Below are 21,964 nucleotides of genomic sequence, written 5' to 3'. Positions count from 1 at the left end.
CAAAATTGTGCTGATGTAAAGTAAACATGTGGGAAATGTTATTTATTAACTATTTTGTGTCACATATCTCCCTGGTTTAACAGAATAAAAATTCAAAATGTGAAAATTGCGAAATTTTCAAAATTTTCGCCAAATTTCCGTGTTTATCACAAATAAATGCAGAATTTATTGACCTAAATTTACCACTAACATGAAGCCCAATATGTCACGAAAAAACAATCTCAGCACTGCTAGGATCCGTTGAAGCGTTCCTGAGTTATTACCTCATAAAGGGACACTGGTCAGAATTGCAAAAAACGGCAAGGTCTTTAAGGTCAAAATAGGCTGGGTCTTGAAGGGGTTAATATTCCATACTGGAATAAACCGCACATATAATAACCGGATGTGCACGTGCACGTGCACGTGCCCGTGTGTACCGAGCACCAGCGCAGCGCACGTCCCCTGCCCCTGCCCCTGCCCCGTGTAACCAGTGCGTGTGGTAACATTGGAGACCACTAGACGTCGCTGTCGCTTTCCACCACTCTCTCGTTGCCGGTGCCGCTCTGGTTACCTCTCGCCGCTTGTTGTTCTCGGGCTTCGGGAAGGGTTGAGCTTGTGCTGCGTGACTTTCCGGCCTGTCAGGCTAGAGGCGGCCGTGCGTCGTGCTGGTCCAGGTCGCCATTTTACACCGTCGCTTCCACTGTTTAGGTACGGTAATCGGTGCCGCGGTTCCAGGTATGTGGTTTTGCATGCGTTACCTTGTGCAGTGGTAGGTGGTACAGCCGAGGAGGTGCGTCAGCAGCCGCAGGACTGCACAGGTGGTCTTAACCCTTCTATGCCCCCCAGTCACAGCTGTCCTTGGGGGTTAAAGGTCGCATCCAGGACCTGTGCGGGTATAACCCCAGTGTGACCCCATGATGTCCCCACATCCCTTCTGTAATGGGTGGGAAATCTGCGCTCGCCTCCCCTGTGCCGATAGCCCTTTGTGTGTGGCTTTCTATTATTCCTCTCTAATAATCAAACAGGTGTTTTGTTTCCCTCATTTGCTCGGGTGAACTTGGGCCACATTCACACATCGGTGTCCGCTTTTGCGTCTATCAGAAACAGGCAATTTTTCTCCCATTTTTTTCACCCATTTTCCATCTTTTCTTTTTTTATACTAAACCTAGAGGACATAGTTTGTCAGATCTTCACTCCCTCCCCACCAGCCATTGATATTTCACAATGGATCAGTCAGAAGCAGCTGATGAACGGATGGAAAGCGGACGTCTCCAGTTCTTCATCTGTGACGGATCCCCGTAGACTGGAACGTCGGACTGATCGGCGAGGATAGTGGCTCTAGATGAGTGACTGCTGCCCGAAGCGTCAGTCCTGTGTACTATTAGTGGGATGTGGTCGTTCTATACAGGGCCGATCATAATAGAACCGTGCCTCCTTTTTTCTTAGTATTATTTATTTTATAGCGGCCTTAATTCCAGCGACAAACAAAAGAACCAGGTTTACACTACATAGCAAGCATTTGGCAATACATAGCAATGTACAGAACTAGTGTAACTACACATAGCTAAGCTACAGACTGATACGATGGGGTGAGGACCCTTCCCACAAGGGTTTTACCATCTGCCAGAGAAGGATACAGTAGGTGAGGGTACGGTAAGTTCTTTGAAACTGGCAAAATTGAGATTACCGTTGGAAACTGCTCCAGGAAACCTTCCTCTTTTGAGTTTTGGAAGAGTTTTTTTTTTTTTTTTTCCTAGAATCCTTTTTTCCAGTCTTTTGATTTGGGCAGGGCCTAGTTTGGAGCCAATTCAAAGAAATGACATGCGCTTTCTTTTGTTCTTGAAAATGGTTATGTGAGGAGAGATCTTGTGAGGACCGGCGATGTAGGGTGGAGACAGGTGGTGGATGACCTCGTAGGTCCTCGTCAGTATTGTGAACAGGATTCTCTGGGCATTGAGAAGCCGGAGGAGGAATTGGGAGAGGGGTATTCGTTGGCCTACAGAGGTAAGGATGGATCAGAGCAAGGCACTAAGGAAAGAAACTGAGGACGATGTTGGAAGATGAGGTGGGGTTGCACTAGCTATGTGTGTTAATTCACATTGAGAAAAGAGCAGAACTAAGTGGTAAGTGTTTGAATGGGAGCTTTAAAGGACAGTAATTGGGGAATTTGAGTGAGATGTGGACAATAATGAATGTTGAGTTTAGGAGTAGGAGGAGAATGTAGATATAGAGGATATAGGAGAGTGGAGAATCCCAGGACAGAGGCTTGAGGCACTTGCATCAGAGAGACGGCGGGATGAGGAGGCTGTGGGAATGGGAGACGTTACATGTGTTGTGGTGGTCTGTAGTGGGAGGTTGATTGTGTCCAGGCATAATACGGGTCTAGAAGGAGAAGCACAGGGCGATGTAGCTTGGGTTGGCTGTTAGCGACGATGGTTAAGGCTAGTGATGAGCGAATATACTCGTTAATCGAGATTTCTCCGAGGTCCTCCGAGTATTTTTTAGTACTCAGAGATTTAGTTTTTCTTGCCGTAGCTGAATGATTTACATCTATTAGCCAGCATAAGTACATGTGGGGGTTGCCTGGTTGCTAGGGAATCCCCACATGTACTTATGCTGGCTACCAGATGTAAATCATTCAGCTACGGCAAGAAAAACTAAATCTCCGAGCACTAAAAAATACTCGTAGGACCTCCCAGCGTGCTCGGGAAATCTCCAGTAACGAGTATATTCGCTCATCACTAGTTAAGGCGGTTTCAGTGGAGTGGGTGCTAGAAGCCAGATTTTAGCTTGTGACATAGACAGGTGAGGAGGAAGAGAATTCAAAGTGGGCATTGTGTGGTTTATACAAGATAATGGAAGAATGACATACGTCCCCGGTCATAGGAGGTGCTGGCACAGGTTTCCACCAGCGATTCTGAAAATTGTGCCATGTTATACTGTTGACAAACATCTGTGACCCCGCACATTCAATATTCTAGACATGAATTTCAATTTCCTGTTTAATTTCAGCACATTCTGGGGATTAGTTTCATAACCTGACCATTCAACTATCCTCAGATATAACCATTAGGTCTAATGAACTGTGGCGGTCACAACCCTTTGCTTCCTACATTCTGGGAATGGCACATGGACACGTACAACATATGACAAGTTGCATCATCTTGCTGAAATTAAACCAATGCTAATGCTTGTAATCTGTTAGCCATGCATAGATATCCCTGTACCTGCCTGTATTCAGATTTTCATTAGAGGAAATCTGTCAGCAGATTTTTACTATGTAATCTGAGGACCGCATGAGGTTGGGGCTGAGTCACAGATTTTAGGGATGTCATTTATTAGGCTGTGCTGTTGTTTCAATACAATGAGTGTTTTATCAGCAGGAGCTCGCTGCTGGGCAAGCTGCTGACATGCATCCTGGCCCAACTCCTTCCCCAGTACTAGCAGCTTACTAACAATATACAGTGTACATAGAAAGCTGTGGTGTGGGTGGTCTTAGCTTTCTGAGCTCTGCTACATACTTCATCTAGAAACTCTGTCAGGACTACTGCACCCAGTAATCTGTAAGTGATACATCGTTGGATTCAGCTTCTCTTTACTTACATCAGGCTGCTCTCAGATGACCTGCTGGCAGAATCCCTTTAACGCCTTTACAACCTTGGACGTACCAATACATCCCTTTGGGCTCATTTCCACTTGCGAGAAAAAAAAAGGGTCCGATTTACGGTCCGAAAAAACGGAGTAAAATCATGCGAGTGTCATGCAATTTTTATTTTTTTTTATCGCAACATCCGTATGACATCCGTATTGCTGTCCGATTTTAACGCACCGGTGTCCTTTGAAAAGCTGGTAATTCAGCGCGGTGTACAGTAAAATCACACTGACAAGTTAGAGTAGAGTAGATACAGTTATATGAAAAAGTTTGGGCACCCCTATTATATAAGCCAACCCCCCTAATTTTGCCACAAAAAAAACTGGAAAAACTTAAATAAAAGTAAAATTGAGACATCAGTAGGTTGTGTTTTTGAATATCCGTATTGAATCAGGAGCCCCATATAATGCTCCATACAGTTCATGATGGCCCCATAAGATGCTCCATATTAAAATATGCCCCATATAATGCTGCATAAAGGTTAATAATAATAATCTTTATATAGCGCCAACATATTCCGCAGCGCTTTACAGTTTAACAGTTTCAAACACAACAGTCATAGGTAACAATGTTAACAATACAGTAATAAAGCAAAATAAGACGACCCTGCTCGTGAGAGCTTACAATCTACAATGAGGTGGGGAGATACAAAGTACAGGTGTGTATTTACAATGATGTATTTACAATGATGGTCCAGCCATCTTCAGGGAGTGGGGGGTAGATGGAGATACTGAATGGGCTACATACACACAAACATAAAATGAATGCATAAAGGTTAATAATGGCCCCATAAGATGCTCCATAGACACATTTGCCCAATATAATGCTGCACAAATGTTGATAATGGCCCCACAAGATGCTCCAGAGATATTTGCCCCATATAATGCTGCACAAATTTTGATTGTGGTCCCATAAGATGCTCCAGAGATATTTGCCCCATACAATGCTGCTCAAACGTTGATTATGGCCCCATAAGATGCTCCATATAGATATTTGCCTCATATAATGCTGTATAAACGTTGATTATGGCCCCATAAGATGCTCCATATAGATATTTGCCTCATATAATGCTGTATAAACGTTGATTATGGCCCCATAAGATGCTCCATAAAGATATTTGCCCCATATAGTGCTGCACAAACGTTGAATATGGCCCCATAAGATGATCCATAGAGTTATTTGCTCCATATAATGCTTCACAAATGCTGATTATGGCCCCATAAGATGCTCCAGAGATATTTGCCCCATATAACGCTGCACAAATGCTGACTATGGCCCTATAAGATGCTCCATAGACACATTTGCCCCGTATAATGCTGCACAAATGCTGATTATGGCCCCATAAGATGCTCCATAGAGAAATTTGCCCCCATATAATGCTGCATATGGCCCCATAAGATGCTCCATAGAAATAGTTATATGAAAAAGTTTGGGCACCCCTATTAATCTTAAGCTTAATGTTTTATAAAAAATTTTTTTTTGCAACAGCTATTTCAGTTTCATATATCTAATAACTGTTGGACACAGTAATGTTTCTGCCTTGAAATGAGGTTTATTGTACTAACAGAAAATGTGCAATCTGCATTCAAACAAAATTTGACAGGTGCATAAGTATGGGCACCCTACCAGAAAAGTGACATTAATATTTAGTAGATCCTCCTTTTGCAAAAATAACAGCCTCTAGTCGCTTCTTGTAGCTTTTAATGAGTTCCTGGATGAAGGTATTTTTGACCATTTCTCTTTACAAAACAATTCCAGTTCAGTTAAGTTTGGTCGCCGAGCATGGACAGCCCTCTTCAAATGATCCCACAGATGTTCAATGATATTCAGGTCTGGGGACTGGGATGGCCATTCCAGAACAATGTAATTGCTCCTCTGCATGAATACCTGAGTAGATTTGGAGCGGTGTTTTGGATCATTGTCTTGCTGAAAGATCCATCCCCTGCGTAACTTCAACTTTGTCACTGATTCGTGAACATTATTGTCAAGAATCTGCTGATACTGAGAGGAATCCATGCGTCCCTCAACTTTAACAAGATTCCCGGTGCCAGCATTGGCAACACAGCCCCAAAGCATGATGGAACCTCCACCAAATTTTACTGTGGGTAGCAAGTGTTTTTCTTGGAATGCTGTATTTTTTTGCCGACATGCATAATGCCGTTTTGTATGACCAAACAACTCAATTTTGGTTTCATCAGTCCACAGGACCTTCTTCCAAAAAGAAATTGGCTTCTCCAAATGTGCTTTTGCATACCTCAGCCGACTCGGTTTGTGGCATGCTTGCAGAAATGGCTTCTTTCGCATCACTCTCCCATTCAGCTTCTCCTTGTGCAAAGTGTGTTGTATAGTTGACCGATGCACAGTGACACCATCTGCAGCAAGTTGATGCTGCAGCTCTCTGGAGGTGGTCTGAGGATTGTCCTTGACTGATCTCACCATTCTTCTTCTCTGCCTTTCTGATGTTTTTCTTGGCCTGCCACTTCTGGCCTTAACAAGAACTGTACCTGTGTTCTTCCATTTCCTTACTATGTTCCTCACAGTGGAAATTGACAGGTTAAATCTCTGAGACAGCTTTTTGTATCCTTCCCCTGAACAACTATGCTGAATAATCTTTGTTTTCAGATCATTAGACAGTTGTTTTGAGGAGCCCATGATGCCACTCTTCAGAGGAGATTCAAACAGGAGAACAACTTGCAAGTGGCCACTTTAAGTAGCTTTTCTCATGATTGCATACACCCGGCTATGAAGTTCAAAGCTCAATGAGGTTAGAAAACCAAAAAAAGTGCATTAGTAAGTTAGTAAAAGGTAGGTAGGAGTATTTAAAACAAGAAAATAAGGGTCCCCATACTTATGCACCTGTCAAATTTTGTTTGAATGCACATTGCACATTTTCTGTTAGTACAATAAACCTCATTTCAAGGCAGAAACATTACTGTGTCCAACAGTTATTAGATATATGAAACTGAAATAGCTGTTGCAAAAAAACAATTTTTATAAAACATTAAGCTTAAGATTAATAGGGGTGCCCAAACTTTTTCATATAACTGTATATACACATAGAATAGGTATCTATATATATATATATATATATATATATATATATATAATTGTCTAAGGGTTTTTCCGTCTTTCTGTCTGTCTGTCTGTCCTGGAAATCCCGCGTCTCTGATTGGTCGAGGCCCCCCCGGGGCAATGTTATAGTGTAAAAAAAAAAAAATTCACATGTGTAAAAAAAATAAAAATAAATAAATATTGTTCCTATAAATATATTTTCTTTATCTAAATAAAAAAAAAACAATAAAAGTACACAGTTAGTATCGCCGCGTCCGTAACGACCCCACCTATAAAACTATATCACTAGTTAACCCCTTCAGTGAACACCGTAAAAAAAGCTTTATTCTCATACCGCCAAACAAAAAGTGGAATAACACGCGATCAAAAAGACGGATATAAATAACCATGGTACCGCTGAAAACGTTATCTTGTCCCGCAAAAAACGAGCCACCATACAGCATCATCAGCGAAAAAATAAAAAAGTTATAGTCCTCAGAATAAATCGATGCAAAAATAATTATTTTTTCTATAAAATAGTTTTTATCGTATAAAAGCGCCAAAACATAAAAAAATGATATAAATGAGGTGTCACTGTAATCGTACTGACCCGAAGAATAAACTGCTTTATCAATTTTACCAAACGCGGAACGATATAAACGCCTCCCCCAAAAGAAATTCATGAATAGCTGGTTTTTGGTCATTCTGCCTCACAAAAATCGGAATAAAAAGCGATCAAAAAATGTCACGTGCCCGAAAATGTTCCCAATAAAACGTCAACTCGTCCCGCAATAAACAAGACCTCACATGACTCTGTGGACCAAAATATGGAAAAATTATAGCTCTCAAAATGTGGTAGCGCAAAAAATATTTTTTGCAATAAAAAGCGTCTTTCAGTGTGTGACGGCTGCCAATCATAAAAATCCGCTAAAAAAAAAAACGCTATGAAAGTAAATCAAACCCCCCTTCATCACCCCCTTAGTTAGGGAAAAATTTAAAAAAATGTATTTATTTCCATTTTCCCATTAGGGTTGGGGCTAGGGTTAGGGCTAGGGTTAAGGCTACAATTAGGGTTGGGGCTAAAGTTAGGGTTAGGGTTTGGATTACATTTACGGTTGGGAATAGGGTTGGGATTAGGGTTAGGGGTGTGTCTGGGTTAGAGGTGTGGTTAGGGTTACCGTTGGGATTAGGGTTAGGGGTGTGTTTGGATTAGGGTTTCAGTTATAATTGGGGGGTTTCCACTGTTTGGCCATGTTCACACGATCCTTTTTTTCATGCGGAATTGCCGCGATTTTCCCGCTGCGGGTCCGCAGCTGTTTTCCATGCAGGGTACATTACATTGTACCCTATGGAAAACAGGAACTGCTGTGCCCACAATGCGGAAAATAAAAAAAAAAGCCGCGCTGAATAGCTGCGGGAAAAAAGAAGTACCATGTCACTTCTTTTTTCGGAGCCGCAGCGGTTCTGCACCCATTGACCTCCATTGTGAGGTCAAACCCGCAGTAAAACCCGCAGATGAAAAAAATATCTGCGGGTTTTACTGCGGTTTGTGGTGCAGAACCGCTGCAGCAGGAAGTGCGGGGAAGCGGGCGGAAGTGCGTGGGCGGAGTGTGGCTGCCCCCCCGTGCTCCGATCCCGCCCCCCCGTGCTCCAATCCCACCGCCCCGTGCTCCGATGCCCCCCCCAGTGCTCCGATGCCCCCCCCCCCCCGTGCCCTAATCTCCCCCCCTTATACTTACCCGGCGTCCCGGTGTCCGTCCGGCCGTCTTCTCCCTGGGCGCCGCCATCATGCAAAATGGCGGGCGCATGCGAAGTGCGCCCGCCTAATCTGCCGGCCGGCAGATTCGTTCCAAAGTGCATTTTGATCACTGAGATATAACCTATCTCAGTGATCAAAATAAAAAAATAGTAAATGACACCCCCCCCCCCCCCCCCTTTGTCACCCCCATAGGTAGGGACAATAAAAAAATTAAGAATTTTTTTTTTTTCCCACTAAGGTTAGGGTTAGGGGTAGGGTTAGGGTATTTTCAGCCATTTTAACCCTAGAAAACTTCCTAGAAAACACACAGACTCTGCATAGAAAACTGCATAAAAAAAGGATCAAAAAAAGGATCAAAAAAGGACAAAAAAAGGACCTGCGTTTTCTGCCAAGAGCTGCAGTTTTTTAAAAAACAGTCCTGAAAAAAAAAGGATGTAAATCAGGAACGTGTGAACATACCCTTTATGCACATCAGGGGCTCTCCAAACGCGACATGGCGTCCGATCTCAATTCCAGCCAATTCTGCGTTGAAAAAGTAAAACAGTGCTTCTTCCCTTCCGTGCTCTCCCGTGTGCCCAAACAGGGGTTCCCCCCCACATATGGTGTATCAGCGTACTGAGGACAAATTGGACAACAACTTTTGGGGTCCAATTTCTCCTGTTACCCTTGGGAAAATACAAAACTGGGGGCTAAAAAATAATTTTTGTGGGGAAAAAAAAGATTTTTTATTTTCACGGCTCTGCATTATAAACTGTAGTGAAACACTTGGGGGTTCAAAGTTCTCACAAAACTTCTAGAGAAGTTCCTTAGGGGGTCTACTTTCCAAAATGGGGTCACTTGTGGGGGGTTTCTACTGTTTAGGTACATTAGGGGCTCTGCAAACGCAATGTGACGCCTGCAAACCATGCATCTACCGTAAGTCTGCATTCCAAATGGCGCTCCTTCCCTTCCGAGCTCCCCCATGCGCCCAAACAGTGGTTTACCCCCACATATGGGGCATCAGCATACTCAGGACGAATTGTACAACAACTTTTAGGGTCCAATTTCTTCTCTTACCCTTGGGAAAACAAAAAATTGGGGGCAAAAAGATAATTTATGTGAAAAAATATTATTTTTTATTTTTACGGTTCTGCATTATAAACTTCTGTGAAGCACTTGGTGGGTCAAAGTGCTCACCCCACCTCTAGATAAGTTCCTTAGGGGGTCTACTTTCCAAAATGGTGTCACTTGTGGGGGGTTTCAATGTTTAGGCACATCAGGGGCTCTCCACACGCAACATGGCGTCCCATCTCAATTCCTGTCAATTTTGCATTGAAAAGTCAAATTGCCCTCCTTCGCTTCTGAGCTATGTCATCTACCCAAACAGTGGTTTACCCCCACATATGGGGTATCGGCGTACTCAGGACAAATTGTACAACAACATTTGGGGTCCATTTTCTCCTGTTACCCTTGGTAAATAAAACAAATTGGAGCTGAAGTAAATTTTTTGTGAAAAAAAGTTAAATGTTCATTTTTATTTAAACATTCCAAAAATTCCTGTGAAACACCTGAAGGGTTAATAAACTTCTTGAATGTGGTTTTGAGCACCTTGAGGGGTGCAGTTTTTAGAATGGTGTCACACTTGGTTATTTTCTATCATATAGATCCCTCAAAATGACTTCAAACGAGATGTGGTCCGTAAAAAAAAAATGGTGTTGTAAAAATGAGAAATTGCTTGTCAACTTTTAACCCTTATAACTCCCTAACAAAAAAAAATGTTGGTTCCAAAATTGTGCTGATGTAAAGTAGACATGTGGGAAATGTTACTTATTAAGTATTTTGTGTGACATATCTCTGTGATTTAATTGCATAAAAATTCAAATTTGTAAAATTGCAAAATTTTCGCCAAATTTCCGTTTTTTTTTCACAAATAAACGCAGGTAATATCAAAGAAAGTTTACCACTATCATGAAGTACAATATGTCACGAGAAAACAATGTCAGAATCACTGGGATCCGTTGAAGCTTTCCAGAGTTATAACCACCTAAAGGGACAGTGGTCAGAATTGTAAAAATTGGCCTGGTCATTGACGTGTAAACCACCCTCGGGGGTAATCCAATACTAGTAAATGGTTAATAAAACACACACACATTGAGAATAAAGTATTTTATTGAAATAAAGACACAGGGTGTTGTAATAGTTTATTACTAGCTGTTTGCAGCCAGCTAATGCTCATCACGCTCATTGCTGTCTAATTAATTGCTGGTGATTAAACTAAAGTAAATAATGACAACATTCAATAGCGCTTACGCAGGTGGTAAATTAACTTAAAATGAAGTTAATAACAAGAATAATCATTAAAAATCTGAATAATACTAAATACATTTTATTCACAGTGTAAAATCCAAAACAAATTGGATTCAGTAAGATGAGCGTTTTTTATTCATTCCAGCATCTAAACAAATTTCATAACGAAACGTAAATTAAGTTAAAATTTCTCTGTAAACACAGTCACATGTGTGTGGACGGAGCCTCGTGTGGTAATGTGTGAGGACGTAGCCTCATGTGGTAATGTGGGGGGACGGAGCCTCGTGTGGTAATATGTGTGGACGGAGCCTCGTGTGGTAATGTACGTGGACGGAGCCTCGTGTGGTAATGTGCGTGGACGGAGCCTCGTGTGGTAATGTGTGTGGACGGAGCCTCGTGTGGTAATGTGTGTGGACGGAGCCTCGTGTGGTAATGTGTGTGGACGGAGCCTCGTGTGGTAATGTGTGTGGACGGAGCCTCGTGTGGTAATGTACGTGGACGGAGCCTCGTGTGGTAATGTGTGTGGACGGAGCCTCGTGTGGTAATGTGTGTGGACGGAGCCTTGTGTGGTAATGTGTGTGGACGGAGCCTCGTGTGGTAATGTACGTGGACGGAGCCTCGTGTGGTAATGTGCGTGGACGGAGCCTCGTGTGGTAATGTGTGTGGACGGAGCCTTGTGTGGTAATGTGTGTGGACGGAGCCTCGTGTGGTAATGTGTGTGGACGGAGCCTCGTGTGGTAATGTACGTGGACGGAGCCTCGTGTGGTAATGTGCGTGGACGGAGCCTCGTGTGGTAATGTGTGTGGACGAAGCCTCATGTGGTAATGTACGTGGACGGAGCCTCGTGTGGTAATGTGCGTGGACGGAGCCTCATGTGGTAATGTGGTGAGGGGCGGGATTATGTGTGGTAATGGGGTGGAGGTAGGATTGTGTGTGGTGGGGGGCGGAGCTACTGTGCAGGGGCGGGATTAGCGAGTAATCACGATGCCTCATATATATATATATAGATACTCTTATATATATATCTATATATATATATATATATATATATCTATATATATATATATATAGATATATATATATATATAGATATAGATATATATATAGATATATATATAGATATATATATAGATATAGATAGATAGATAGATATATCTATATATATCTATATATATATATATATATATCTATCTCTACTCTATTCTAACCTGTCAGTGTGATTTTACTGTACACCGCGCTGAATTACCAGCTTTTCAAAGGACACCAGTGCGTAAAAATCGGACAGAACTCGCATGGTGCCAGTGCTGTGCGATTTTTTTTTTTTTTTTTTTTTTTTTTTTTTTTTTTTTTTTTTTTTTCTCTCAGTCCGATTTCGGCTGAGAAAAAAAATCAAGACACCTATTGAATAACATTGGTCCGAGTGCAATACGATTTTTTTATTGGATTGCACTCATCCGTTTTTCTCGCAAGTGGAAATGAGCCCTTTGATGCAGGCTCGGGCAATGAACCCGCAACTTTTCCGGAACATGTCAGCTTATTTCACCGTGCCCCTAACAGCCGCAGGTGAAATCATGATTCACCCGTGACTGTTAACATGTTAAATGCCGCTGTTAAGTTCCGACAGTGGTGTTTAACATGCCAGCGCCGGAAGCACATCACAAACCCCACCCATCGGCATCCGTGTTACATGACTGTGGGTCGCTGATGGGTTGTCATTGTCAAACTGCTATTAGCTCCGCTCTGCGGTCAGCACTCGTAGCGGATGAGCGTCTTTGCTACACACAGCAAGGCTGAAGCCCTGCTGTGTTTGGTATAAACGATTGGACGATCGCAGCTTTTAGTCTCCTATGGAGACTATTAAAGGCAGTAAAAAAGTTTTTAAAAAAAAAGGTTTTAAAATACTGAAAAAATATAAAAGTTTAAATCATCCTCCTTTTGCCCCATTCAAAATACAACTCCTCACCCAAAAAACAAGTCCTCACATGGCCATATTGACAGAAAAATAAAGTTACGGCTCTGGGAAGAAGGGGAGCGTAAAAGAACACACTATGCCCATACACATAACCACATACCAATGTAGATTTTTTTGAAGTGGTGGCTGACGCAGCACTTGCTATTTTTTCGTTGTTGTAGTCCATCCTATAGCTCAGGGGTCGGGAACCTATGGCTCGCGAGCCAGATATGGCTCTTTTGATGGCCGTATCTGGCTCGCAGACAGGGGGCCCGGGGCCGGCAAGTCAGACGCCCCTGGTCACCGCACTATGTCCGCCTCCTGCTCCCGCACACTTCCGTCACTTACTTCCAGGGGCGGATTATCAGAGGGTCAATATGGGCGGTAGCCCAGGGCCCAGTGGTCTGGGGGGGCCCTGGGCTACCGCAGATTAACCCTCTGATAATCATTTGTGAATGCCGGCCCGTGCCGGCCGCCGCCGCCGGCGTTTATGTGCCCCCCGGACCCGGTGGGCGGAGAGAGGGGGCCGCATCGGGCCCCTTCTCATCTGCTCACCGGGCCCCTTGCAGCGCTGCGGCGGTTTCCTATTGATGTGCGGGCGCGCGCCCGCACATCAATAGTTAACAACAACAGCCGCCAGCCAATTGGAGGCTGGCGGCTGATGTCGGCCGCAGCGCACACGTCGCCGGCGTCTGACGTCATTGTCAGTCGCCGGCGAGTGTGCGCTGCTGCAGGGAGCTCGCCGCCTGGAGCGCGGACAGGTGAGGAGACTGCTTGTTTTTTTTTTTTTTTTTTTTTGGATCAGTTATCGGTGGACACACTGGGGGAGTGGGGGGCAATGCTGGAGGACACACTGGGGGGCAATGCTGGAGACACTGGGGCAGATTGGAGGACACACTGGGGGCAATGCTGGAGACACTGGGGCAGATTGGAGGACACACTAAGCGGGCAAAGCTGGAGACAGTAGGGCAGATTGGAGGACACACTGGGGGCAATGCTGGAGACAGTGAGGCAGATTGGAGGACACACTGGGGGCAATGCTGGAGACACTGGGGCAGATTGGAGGACACACTGGGGGCAGATTGCTGGAGGACACACTGGGGGCAGATTGCTGGAGACACTGGGGGCAGATTGCTGGAGACACTGGGGGCAGATTGCTGGAGACACTGGGGGCAGATTGCTGGAGACACTGGGGCAGATTGCTGGAGACACTGGGGCAGATTGCTGGAGACACTGGGGCAGATGATTGCTGGACACACTGGGGCAATGCTGGATACACTGGGGCAATGCTGGAGACACTGGGCCAGATTGCTGGACACACTGGTGGTAATATGCTGGACACACTGGGGCAGATTGCTGGACACACTGTCTGGGGGCAATATGCTGGACATACTGGGGCAGATTGCTGGACACACTGGGGGTAATATGCTGGACACACTGGGGGTAATATGCTGGACACACTGGGGGCAGGACTGGAGGCATGGGCAGAATGTAGACACGGGGCATGATTGGAGACATGGGGCAGGATGGATACAATAATAAAATAGACAATTGACATAACTGACAATGCGTTGTGTGACATGTCCAACATTCCAGCTTCTTTCTTCTGCGAATGCCTCAAAGCTGGCATTCTCTCAACATCAGGTGGGAAGAATGCCAGCTTCCAGTCATGCGCAGGAAAAAGAAGAAGCCAGACTGCTGGACTGATGTCATGCATCGCAAGCTCACAATGTAAGTTATTTATTTAATTTTTTACTGCTAATTACCATTGTTTCAGTCCAGTTGTGGCTTTATACAGCAGGGAGGAGCATTCCTTGCTGTACTAAGTGAACATTGGAGCGATTGATCTGTCAATGGCCCTTTAAACATATTGTACGGCTCTCGCGGAATTATATTTCAAAATATGTGGCGTTTACGGCTCTCTTAGCCAAAAAGGTTCCTGACCCCTGCTATAGCTGGAAAGATATTTCTGCTAGAAGTGTTAGGGTATGTGTCCACGTTCAGGATTGCATCAGGATTTGGTCAGGATTTTCCATCAGTTTTTGTAAGCCAAAACCAGGAGTGGAACAATTAGCAGAAAAGTATAATAGAAACATATGCACCACTTCTGTATTTATCACCCACTCCTGGTTTTGGCTTACAAAAACTGATGGAAAATCCTGACCAAATCCTGATGCAATCCTGAACGTGGACACATACCCTTGGTGTATAATTTCGTACTGTTGTATGGCAGCTTTTATTCATACCAGATGGAGTAAAGTTCTGATATCTTATTTCTGCACAGAATAACTGAGGACAGTAGAAGACTATTCTTCACTTCTGGTCTATGAGAATTGATTGGGCAACATACGTGAGTATAATGCAGATTGTTAAGGTTGTTGCATTGTGTAATAGTGTATATGTCCACGCCAGGATCTACCGTAATTAGATTACTCTTCTGCTATGCGTTTAGTGCCATGAAGAAGCCAACATAACAGATCTTTCTGTATGCCCCATTATTGCATACTGACGTTATAGAAATCCCATCAAAGTTTTTATCCTGTTAATATATTGCAGTCATCATAATATATAGCACTGTGTACTTACTATTGCTCATTTTGCCTTTCTACCCAGATTTCATTTTTTTCCTCTGCTCTGTAGAAACAGGAAATATATTGTCCTTGCATGACTCATTCCCCCCTTCAGCTTCTGACCCAGCTGCTCACCCCCATGCCATAGACTTTTGCAGTGATTTGTGCAGAGAAAACTGACCTCTTTCTCCAGTCACCTTCCACGACAGCGTTACAGGAGGATGTCTCCACGCCCTAATGGGGGACAAGAAACACAAAGAGGTTAAATACTCTCCCCTTCCTGCCACCTCCTGTTTTTTTCCTGTCCCTAAGGGGCATGAAGAGGTCCTCCTGTGCTGCTGCCATGGCTGGCAATCGGAGCACCCGGTTTAACTTACTGAATCCCCCCAGTACACGAACTATGCGCTGCGGGTAATTTGCCGATTTTTGACTTGGGACTGGAGGGTATGTATGAGTTATGCATATTCCCGGCCAGAGCAAGGCCATTCAATGGGCGTGACTGACTAGAGTGCACAGCCTCGCTATATACGAGTGTATGGAAGCGAGGTAGCGCCCACTGGCTAGGAGTATGTATAACTCATACATACCCTCCGGTCCTAGGTCAGAAACCGGTGAATTACCACAGGGCACAGTGCGTGCACTGGGGGAGATTCATAAGTCTGGCGTCACACAGAGCGACTGCAGGCTTATCGATTTGGGCCAGACAAGCCCTTTAAGGCAGAATAATTCTTTACACCAGTGTTCCTGTTGAGGCTTAAAGAAATTGTAGAGGAACTTTCCTCTATTAGTTAGGCTAAGCAGTGTCTCCCACACTGGAGGCCATAACGGATACCATGTCAGTAGACACCATGTGTCAGATGATACAAAACTATGTAAAGCAGTTAATACAAGAGAAGATAGTATTCTGCTACAGATGGATCTGGATAAGTTGGAAACTTGGGCTGAAAGGTGGCAGATGAGGTTTAACAATGATAAATGTAAGGTTATACACATGGGAAGAAGGAATCAATATCACCATTACACACTGAACGGGAAACCACTGGGTAAATCTGACAGGGAGAAGGACTTGGGGATCCTAGTTAATGATAAACTTACCTGGAGCAGCCAGTGCCAGGCAGCAGCTGCCAAGGCAAACAGGATCATGGGGTGCATTAAAAGAGGTCTGGATACACATGATGAGAGCATTATACTGCCTCTGTACAAATCCCTAGTTAGACCGCACATGGAGTACTGTGTCCAGTTTTGGGCACCGGTGCTCAGGAAGGATATAATGGAACTAGAGAGAGTACAAAGGAGGGCAACAAAATTAATAAAGGGGATGGGAGAACTACAATACCCAGATAGATTAGCGAAATTAGGATTATTTAGTCTAGAAAAAAGACGACTGAGGGGCGATCTAATAACCATGTATAAGTATATAAGGGGACAATACAAATATCTCGCTGAGGATCTGTTTATACCAAGGAAGGTGACGGGCACAAGGGGGCATTCTTTGCGTCTGGAGGAGAGAAAGTTTTTCCACCAACATAGAAGAGGATTCTTTACTGTTAGGGCAGTGAGAATCTGGAATTGCTTGCCTGAGGAGGTGGTGATGGCGAACTCAGTCGAGGGGTTCAAGAGAGGCCTGGATGTCTTCCTGGAGCAGAACAATATTGTATCATACAATTATTAGGTTCTGTAAAAGGATGTAGATCTGGGGATTTATTATGATGGAATATAGGCTGAACTGGATGGACAAATGTCTTTTTTCGGCCTTACTAACTATGTTACTATGTTACTATGTATTCCTTATTTCTCTTGCATCACCCACCCTCCTTTCCAATGCCAGCCCCTAGACCCTTACTGATCATCTGTTTGCCAGTGATCCTCGGAGAGGAGCTGATTCAGATAGTATCTGTCGCTAGATTCCTCAACAGGATTCCTGGGGTTCTCGGAATCTGTAGCTCAACAGTACACAATATTTTTTGTTGTTGGGGGACATACTATCTGGAGAGTAATTGTCCAAGCCAAAAGTCTCTTTCATTGTGCTTCTTTCTATTGGTTTCTCCTGTGAAGACCCCATCATTGGATACTATAATGTTAACTAAATAGGATAATCTCTTTTCAGACTGTAGCGATATGAACGAACATCCTAAGAAACGTAAAAGGAAGACCTCTTTTCCTTCTCGGTACGCAGGGCAGAGTTCAGCTGTTGCTTCTGCACCAGGTAAATTCATGAGACCAAACCTTTCCGTGTGATAAGGGTAATACATCTACAGCATAGTCCTTGTAGCAAAGACCAGGCTTCTGCTCATGTAATTCATGAATATCCTATGTCTGATTGTTACATTTTCCCTCTCTCTCCAGATGTCGCTCTTCCAGTCAAAAAGGTAGAAAATAACGGGATATATTTTGATCACTGTTACAGTGTCTGTTCTTTAATTCAAGCTGATCCTAAACTTCCAGACAGTGAAGGTGCGTAAAAAAAAAAAAATCCAGTATCGGATCACACAGAAGTGTAATATGTCTGTACTGGTGTTATGTGCATAAAAATGTAGTGGACAGGATGACATAGGTGAAAATAGACATATGTAGACTGTTGGCTTGGGTTCTGTTCATATCTGCACGAGATACAACACTGGGATCTGACAGACCCCATTGTAAATCAGTGGTGTCCTGGTTTAGAAGTGTTGTGGCTATTATTCACAATGCAAATGTGAACATTAGCTGAGCGTGCATGATATGATTGTCACAGCCTATTAATTTGACAGTATCTACTCCTGTGTGATTCCTTGTGTAAGGGGAATATGTGCCTTTCTTTTCTCCATCTGCTTTAGGAGTAGTATAAAGTCCATGATATATTTTTTGGAAGTAATCACGGACTTGGTCATTTTGTCTCTGTGTAATCCATTTTAATATGTGATCAATGAAACATGAGAAAATAAGAAATGTTACTGTGTTTAATTCCTAGAGGAGCAGCCCAGTACTAATGGAGAAAGTCGAGAGATGTGCGAGTCTCCCACACTAATCCCCCAACCAGTTCATGAAGAGGCAGTTGTAGAAGTCCACACTGAAGAGCCTGAGTGTGTTCCCTCCCCCGTCACCGAGGAGGAAATAAAAGATGTCCCACTTCAGATACAAGAGAGCCCGGAAGGCAGCCCCTCCTCCAATCTGACAACTCCTCAGAAGTGGCCGCTCCTGAGAGCCAACAGTAGTGGCCTCTTTCGTTGTGACCAGTGTGACTACAACAGCAAATACTTCTCAGATCTGAAACAGCATATGATTCTGAAGCACAAGTGCACAGAGTCCCACATCTGTAAGGTTTGTAAGGAGAGTTTTACCAGTGATGAGCAGCTGCTGGATCATGGCAAGGTGCACGAGGAGGAGCAGCTGAGCTGTAAGCACTGCGAGTACAAGACCACCTCATTTGAGAATCTCAATCAACACGTGGCAGATATCCACTTCAATGACTTCTTCTATTGGTGCGAGCAGTGTGATCTGCAGTTTTGCACAAGTAGTGAATTGTACCTACACTTTCAGGAGCACAGTTGTGATGAACAGTACCTATGCCAGTTCTGTGAGCACGAGACCAATGACCCAGAAGATCTGCATAGTCATGTAGTAAATGAGCACACATGCCGTCTGATAGAGCTAAGCGATGCCTATAACAATGGAGGACCCGGGCAATTCAGTCTATTAAATAAAATAAGTTTTGACAAATGCAAGAACTTCTTCGTATGCCAAGTATGTGGCTTTAGCAGTAGGCTCCACACTAATGTGAACCGGCACGTGGCAATAGAGCACACTCGTTTCTACCCACATGTCTGCGATGACTGCGGGAAAGGCTTTTCTGGCATGTTAGAATACAGTGAGCATCTAAACCTACATTCATCTGAAGGGGTCTACTTATGCCAATATTGTGAGTACTCAACAGGTCAGCTGGAGGACCTAAAAACCCACCTAGATTTTAGGCATTCTGCAGATCTGCCTCATAAGTGCGGGAGCTGCCTTCTGAGATTTGGATCAGAAGATGAACTTAAGACCCATGTACAGACACATGAAAAAACCTGAATCCTTAAGGCACCTGGCATGTTGGAAAATACACTTTCTGGCGTCTGCAGAGAAATTACTGTACGAGATCCAAACACTTTAATGTATTGTAAGTCCTCGTGTGTAGTAGGTTGTACAGCCCGCTGCGGCCTGAACTGTACAGTGAGAAAACAGATCCGGCCAGAAGATATAATAATTGAACACTCCGCTTCTAAAACCGTAGTAATAAACATAGAGAGACAAGCCAACCCTGCGTGCTTGGGGAATGAGGCGTATCCCGGATTTTTCTTCATATATTCTCCCTAAATTGTTATTACTTTGTGTTAATGAAATTGTAAGATGTCTGATTCCCATGTGTAAAACGTTCAACTGAAATTATTTAAATGTACGTGTTTTGTGAGCAAAATATTAAACTGGAGGAAAAAAAAACATTGTAATTTTCGTTGCTACCAAACTGCATGTGCCAAGAATATACCATGCTGGGGCACGTATACACATAAAACTTATTTTACATGTTTTATTTTTCTGTAAACTGAGAGATACTGACTCTACTCAGAAGTCTATATGAATAAATTACATATTGTGCATGTGTATGTCATATTTAATAGATGATGAATTGGGGATCTTGGTGTGTCTATGAATTAGAAACTTTTCTATGCAGATGTGCTCAGTTACCGCCTGCCATTGTCATTGACGTGCTTTCCTATGAAGTAAAGGCATCTGACATAATTTTGGTTTATTGCAAAGAGGCACCATCAGAAGATAAATGGAGTTGTCCTCCACATTTATATTGATGGGCTCTCCTTAGCATAGGTCATTAATATCAGACTGGCTCAGGTACAACACCCGTAATCCATGCCATTCAGCTGTTCCCAATGCTTACAGTAGCTGGCTGTACTTCTTTATAAAGCTGAGCTGCACAGCGTCATCAACAGTATAGTGGCCGCTATTGCACATCCTTTCCTATTTGATTAAATAGACGCAGAGCTGCAGTATGCCACTGCAGCCACTATGTAGCCAGTCACCACCAGCATCGGGGACATCTGATTGGTGGGGGAGCAACACCCATCACTCACAATAAGCTGTTCTCAGTGCTGGTGCCAACTGGATGTGATCAGTTATTGACCTGGATTACCTATCATAAGGTTAGGCCATCAATATGAAGTAAAGGACAACCCCTTTACTATTATGGCAGATGAAGAATCCTTGATAGAGATATTTACAGGCGCATCTCACAAAATATGAATATCATCAAAAAGTTAATTTTTCAGTTCTTCAATACAATAAGTGAAACTCATATATAGTCATTACAAACTGATCTATTTCAAGTGTTTAGTTCTGTTAACGTTGATGATTGGCTTACAGCCAATGAAAATCCAAAAGTCATCTCAGTAAATTAGAATACTTTATAACACCAGCTTGAAAAAATAATTTAAAAATCTGAAATGTTGGCCTACTGAAATGTATATTCTGTAAATGTACTTGGTCGGGGCTCCTTTTGCATCAATTACTGCATCAATGCGGCGTGGCATGGAGGCGATCAGCCTGTGGCACTACTGAGGTGTTATGGACGCCCAGGTTGCTTTGATAGCAGCCTTCAGTTCCTCTGAATTGTTGGATCTGGTGTCTCATCTTCATTTGACAATACCACATAGATTCTCTATGGGGTTAAGGTCAGATGAGTTTGCTGGCCAATCAAGCACAGTCATACTGTTGTTTTTAAACCAAGAATTTATATTTTTGGCAGTGTGGATAGTGCCAAGTCCTGCTGGAAAATGAAATTTCCATCTCCAAAAAGCTTTGTCGGCAGAGGGAAGCATGAAGTGCTCTACAAGTTCCTGGTAGATGGCTGCGCTGACTTTGGTCTTGATAAAACGCAGTGGACCTACACCAACAGATGACATAGCTCCCGAAACCATCACTGATTGTGGAAACTTCACACTAGACCTTGGAAATCAAGGTCCCAGAGTCTGGAGAAAGAGTGGAGAGGCACGCAACCCAAGCTGCTTGAGATCTAGTGGGAAATTTCCACAATGAGTGATGGTTTGGGGAGCTATGTCATCTGCTGGTATAGGTACACTGTCTATCAGCCGTCTACCAGGAAATTTTAGATCCGGACAGGGTCATTCCATGTCAAGTGAACCAATGATTTTTACCACTATATTTTTAATTCTTTTGAGGTTTTGTTATTTGGTAATAGTGTGTCAGAGAATGCAAAATGTGAAGAAAAAAAAATTCTAGATTTTTTTTTTTTATTGATTTTCAAAGTTCGGAAAAGTGCGAATTTCGGTGTTGCCTGCCTTTACATTTCTTCCCATATCTCAGGCTAGAAAAAAAAGATAGAGAAACAAAATAAACACCATTCTACTCAGAACTGTACAGGTTTTCACCAGATATGTCATAAGAGTATCTTTGAGAATATTTTACCTATGCGACCGCAAGATCAAAACTTTAAAACGCATTTCTAAAAAAAACGTTTAATTTAAAAATTTCAAAAACTGCACATGTGTCTACTATGCTCCTAGCCACATCTGTACCAAAATACAAGCTGGGATCGTGATGGGATCATATTTTAAAAAATACAACTATTACAGTGTCAATTTGAAAATCTCGCATTCAGATCTGTTCAGCGACCCCATTTTGGAAACTGGACTTCCCAAGGAACTATGTGGATTCGCAGCCAAATC

General features: G+C 43.3%; 1 protein-coding gene across 2 annotated transcripts; it reads left to right on the top strand.

Annotated features, from left to right (window-relative positions):
• The first annotated feature begins 408 nt into the window (after positions 1-408).
• ZNF639 (zinc finger protein 639) lies at positions 409-21,500 on the top strand. Of its 2 annotated transcripts, none has more exons than XM_069727274.1 (5): positions 409-714; positions 14,963-15,028; positions 17,356-17,454; positions 17,595-17,702; positions 18,199-21,500. In XM_069727274.1, exons 3-5 carry the CDS (start codon positions 17,367-17,369, stop codon positions 19,296-19,298), a joined length of 1,296 nt encoding a protein of 431 aa, XP_069583375.1. In that variant the 5' UTR covers positions 409-714; positions 14,963-15,028; positions 17,356-17,366; the 3' UTR covers positions 19,299-21,500. The 2 variants fall into 2 exon arrangements, with proteins under 2 accessions (XP_069583375.1, XP_069583376.1); XM_069727275.1 differs by having other exon boundaries at positions 411-687; positions 18,199-19,863.
• Positions 21,501-21,964: the final 464 nt, after the last annotated feature.

Source organism: Ranitomeya imitator, chromosome 5 (assembly GCF_032444005.1).
Source record: "Ranitomeya imitator isolate aRanImi1 chromosome 5, aRanImi1.pri, whole genome shotgun sequence".
NCBI classification, from domain to species: domain Eukaryota; kingdom Metazoa; phylum Chordata; class Amphibia; order Anura; family Dendrobatidae; genus Ranitomeya; species Ranitomeya imitator.
This window is presented reverse-complemented; position numbering and strand designations above follow the sequence as displayed.

What these genes read in the sequence shown, in the direction of transcription:
- ZNF639 (XM_069727274.1), top strand. Translation starts at nt 17,367, where the DNA reads ATGAACGAACATCCTAAGAAACGTAAAAGGAAGACCTCTTTTCCTTCT. An exon ending in AGCTGTTGCTTCTGCACCAG is followed by an intron (nt 17,455 to 17,594) that starts GTAAATTCATGA and finishes CTCTCTCTCCAG; the next exon opens with ATGTCGCTCTTCCAGTCAAA. An exon ending in TAAACTTCCAGACAGTGAAG is followed by an intron (nt 17,703 to 18,198) that starts GTGCGTAAAAAA and finishes TTTAATTCCTAG; the next exon opens with AGGAGCAGCCCAGTACTAAT.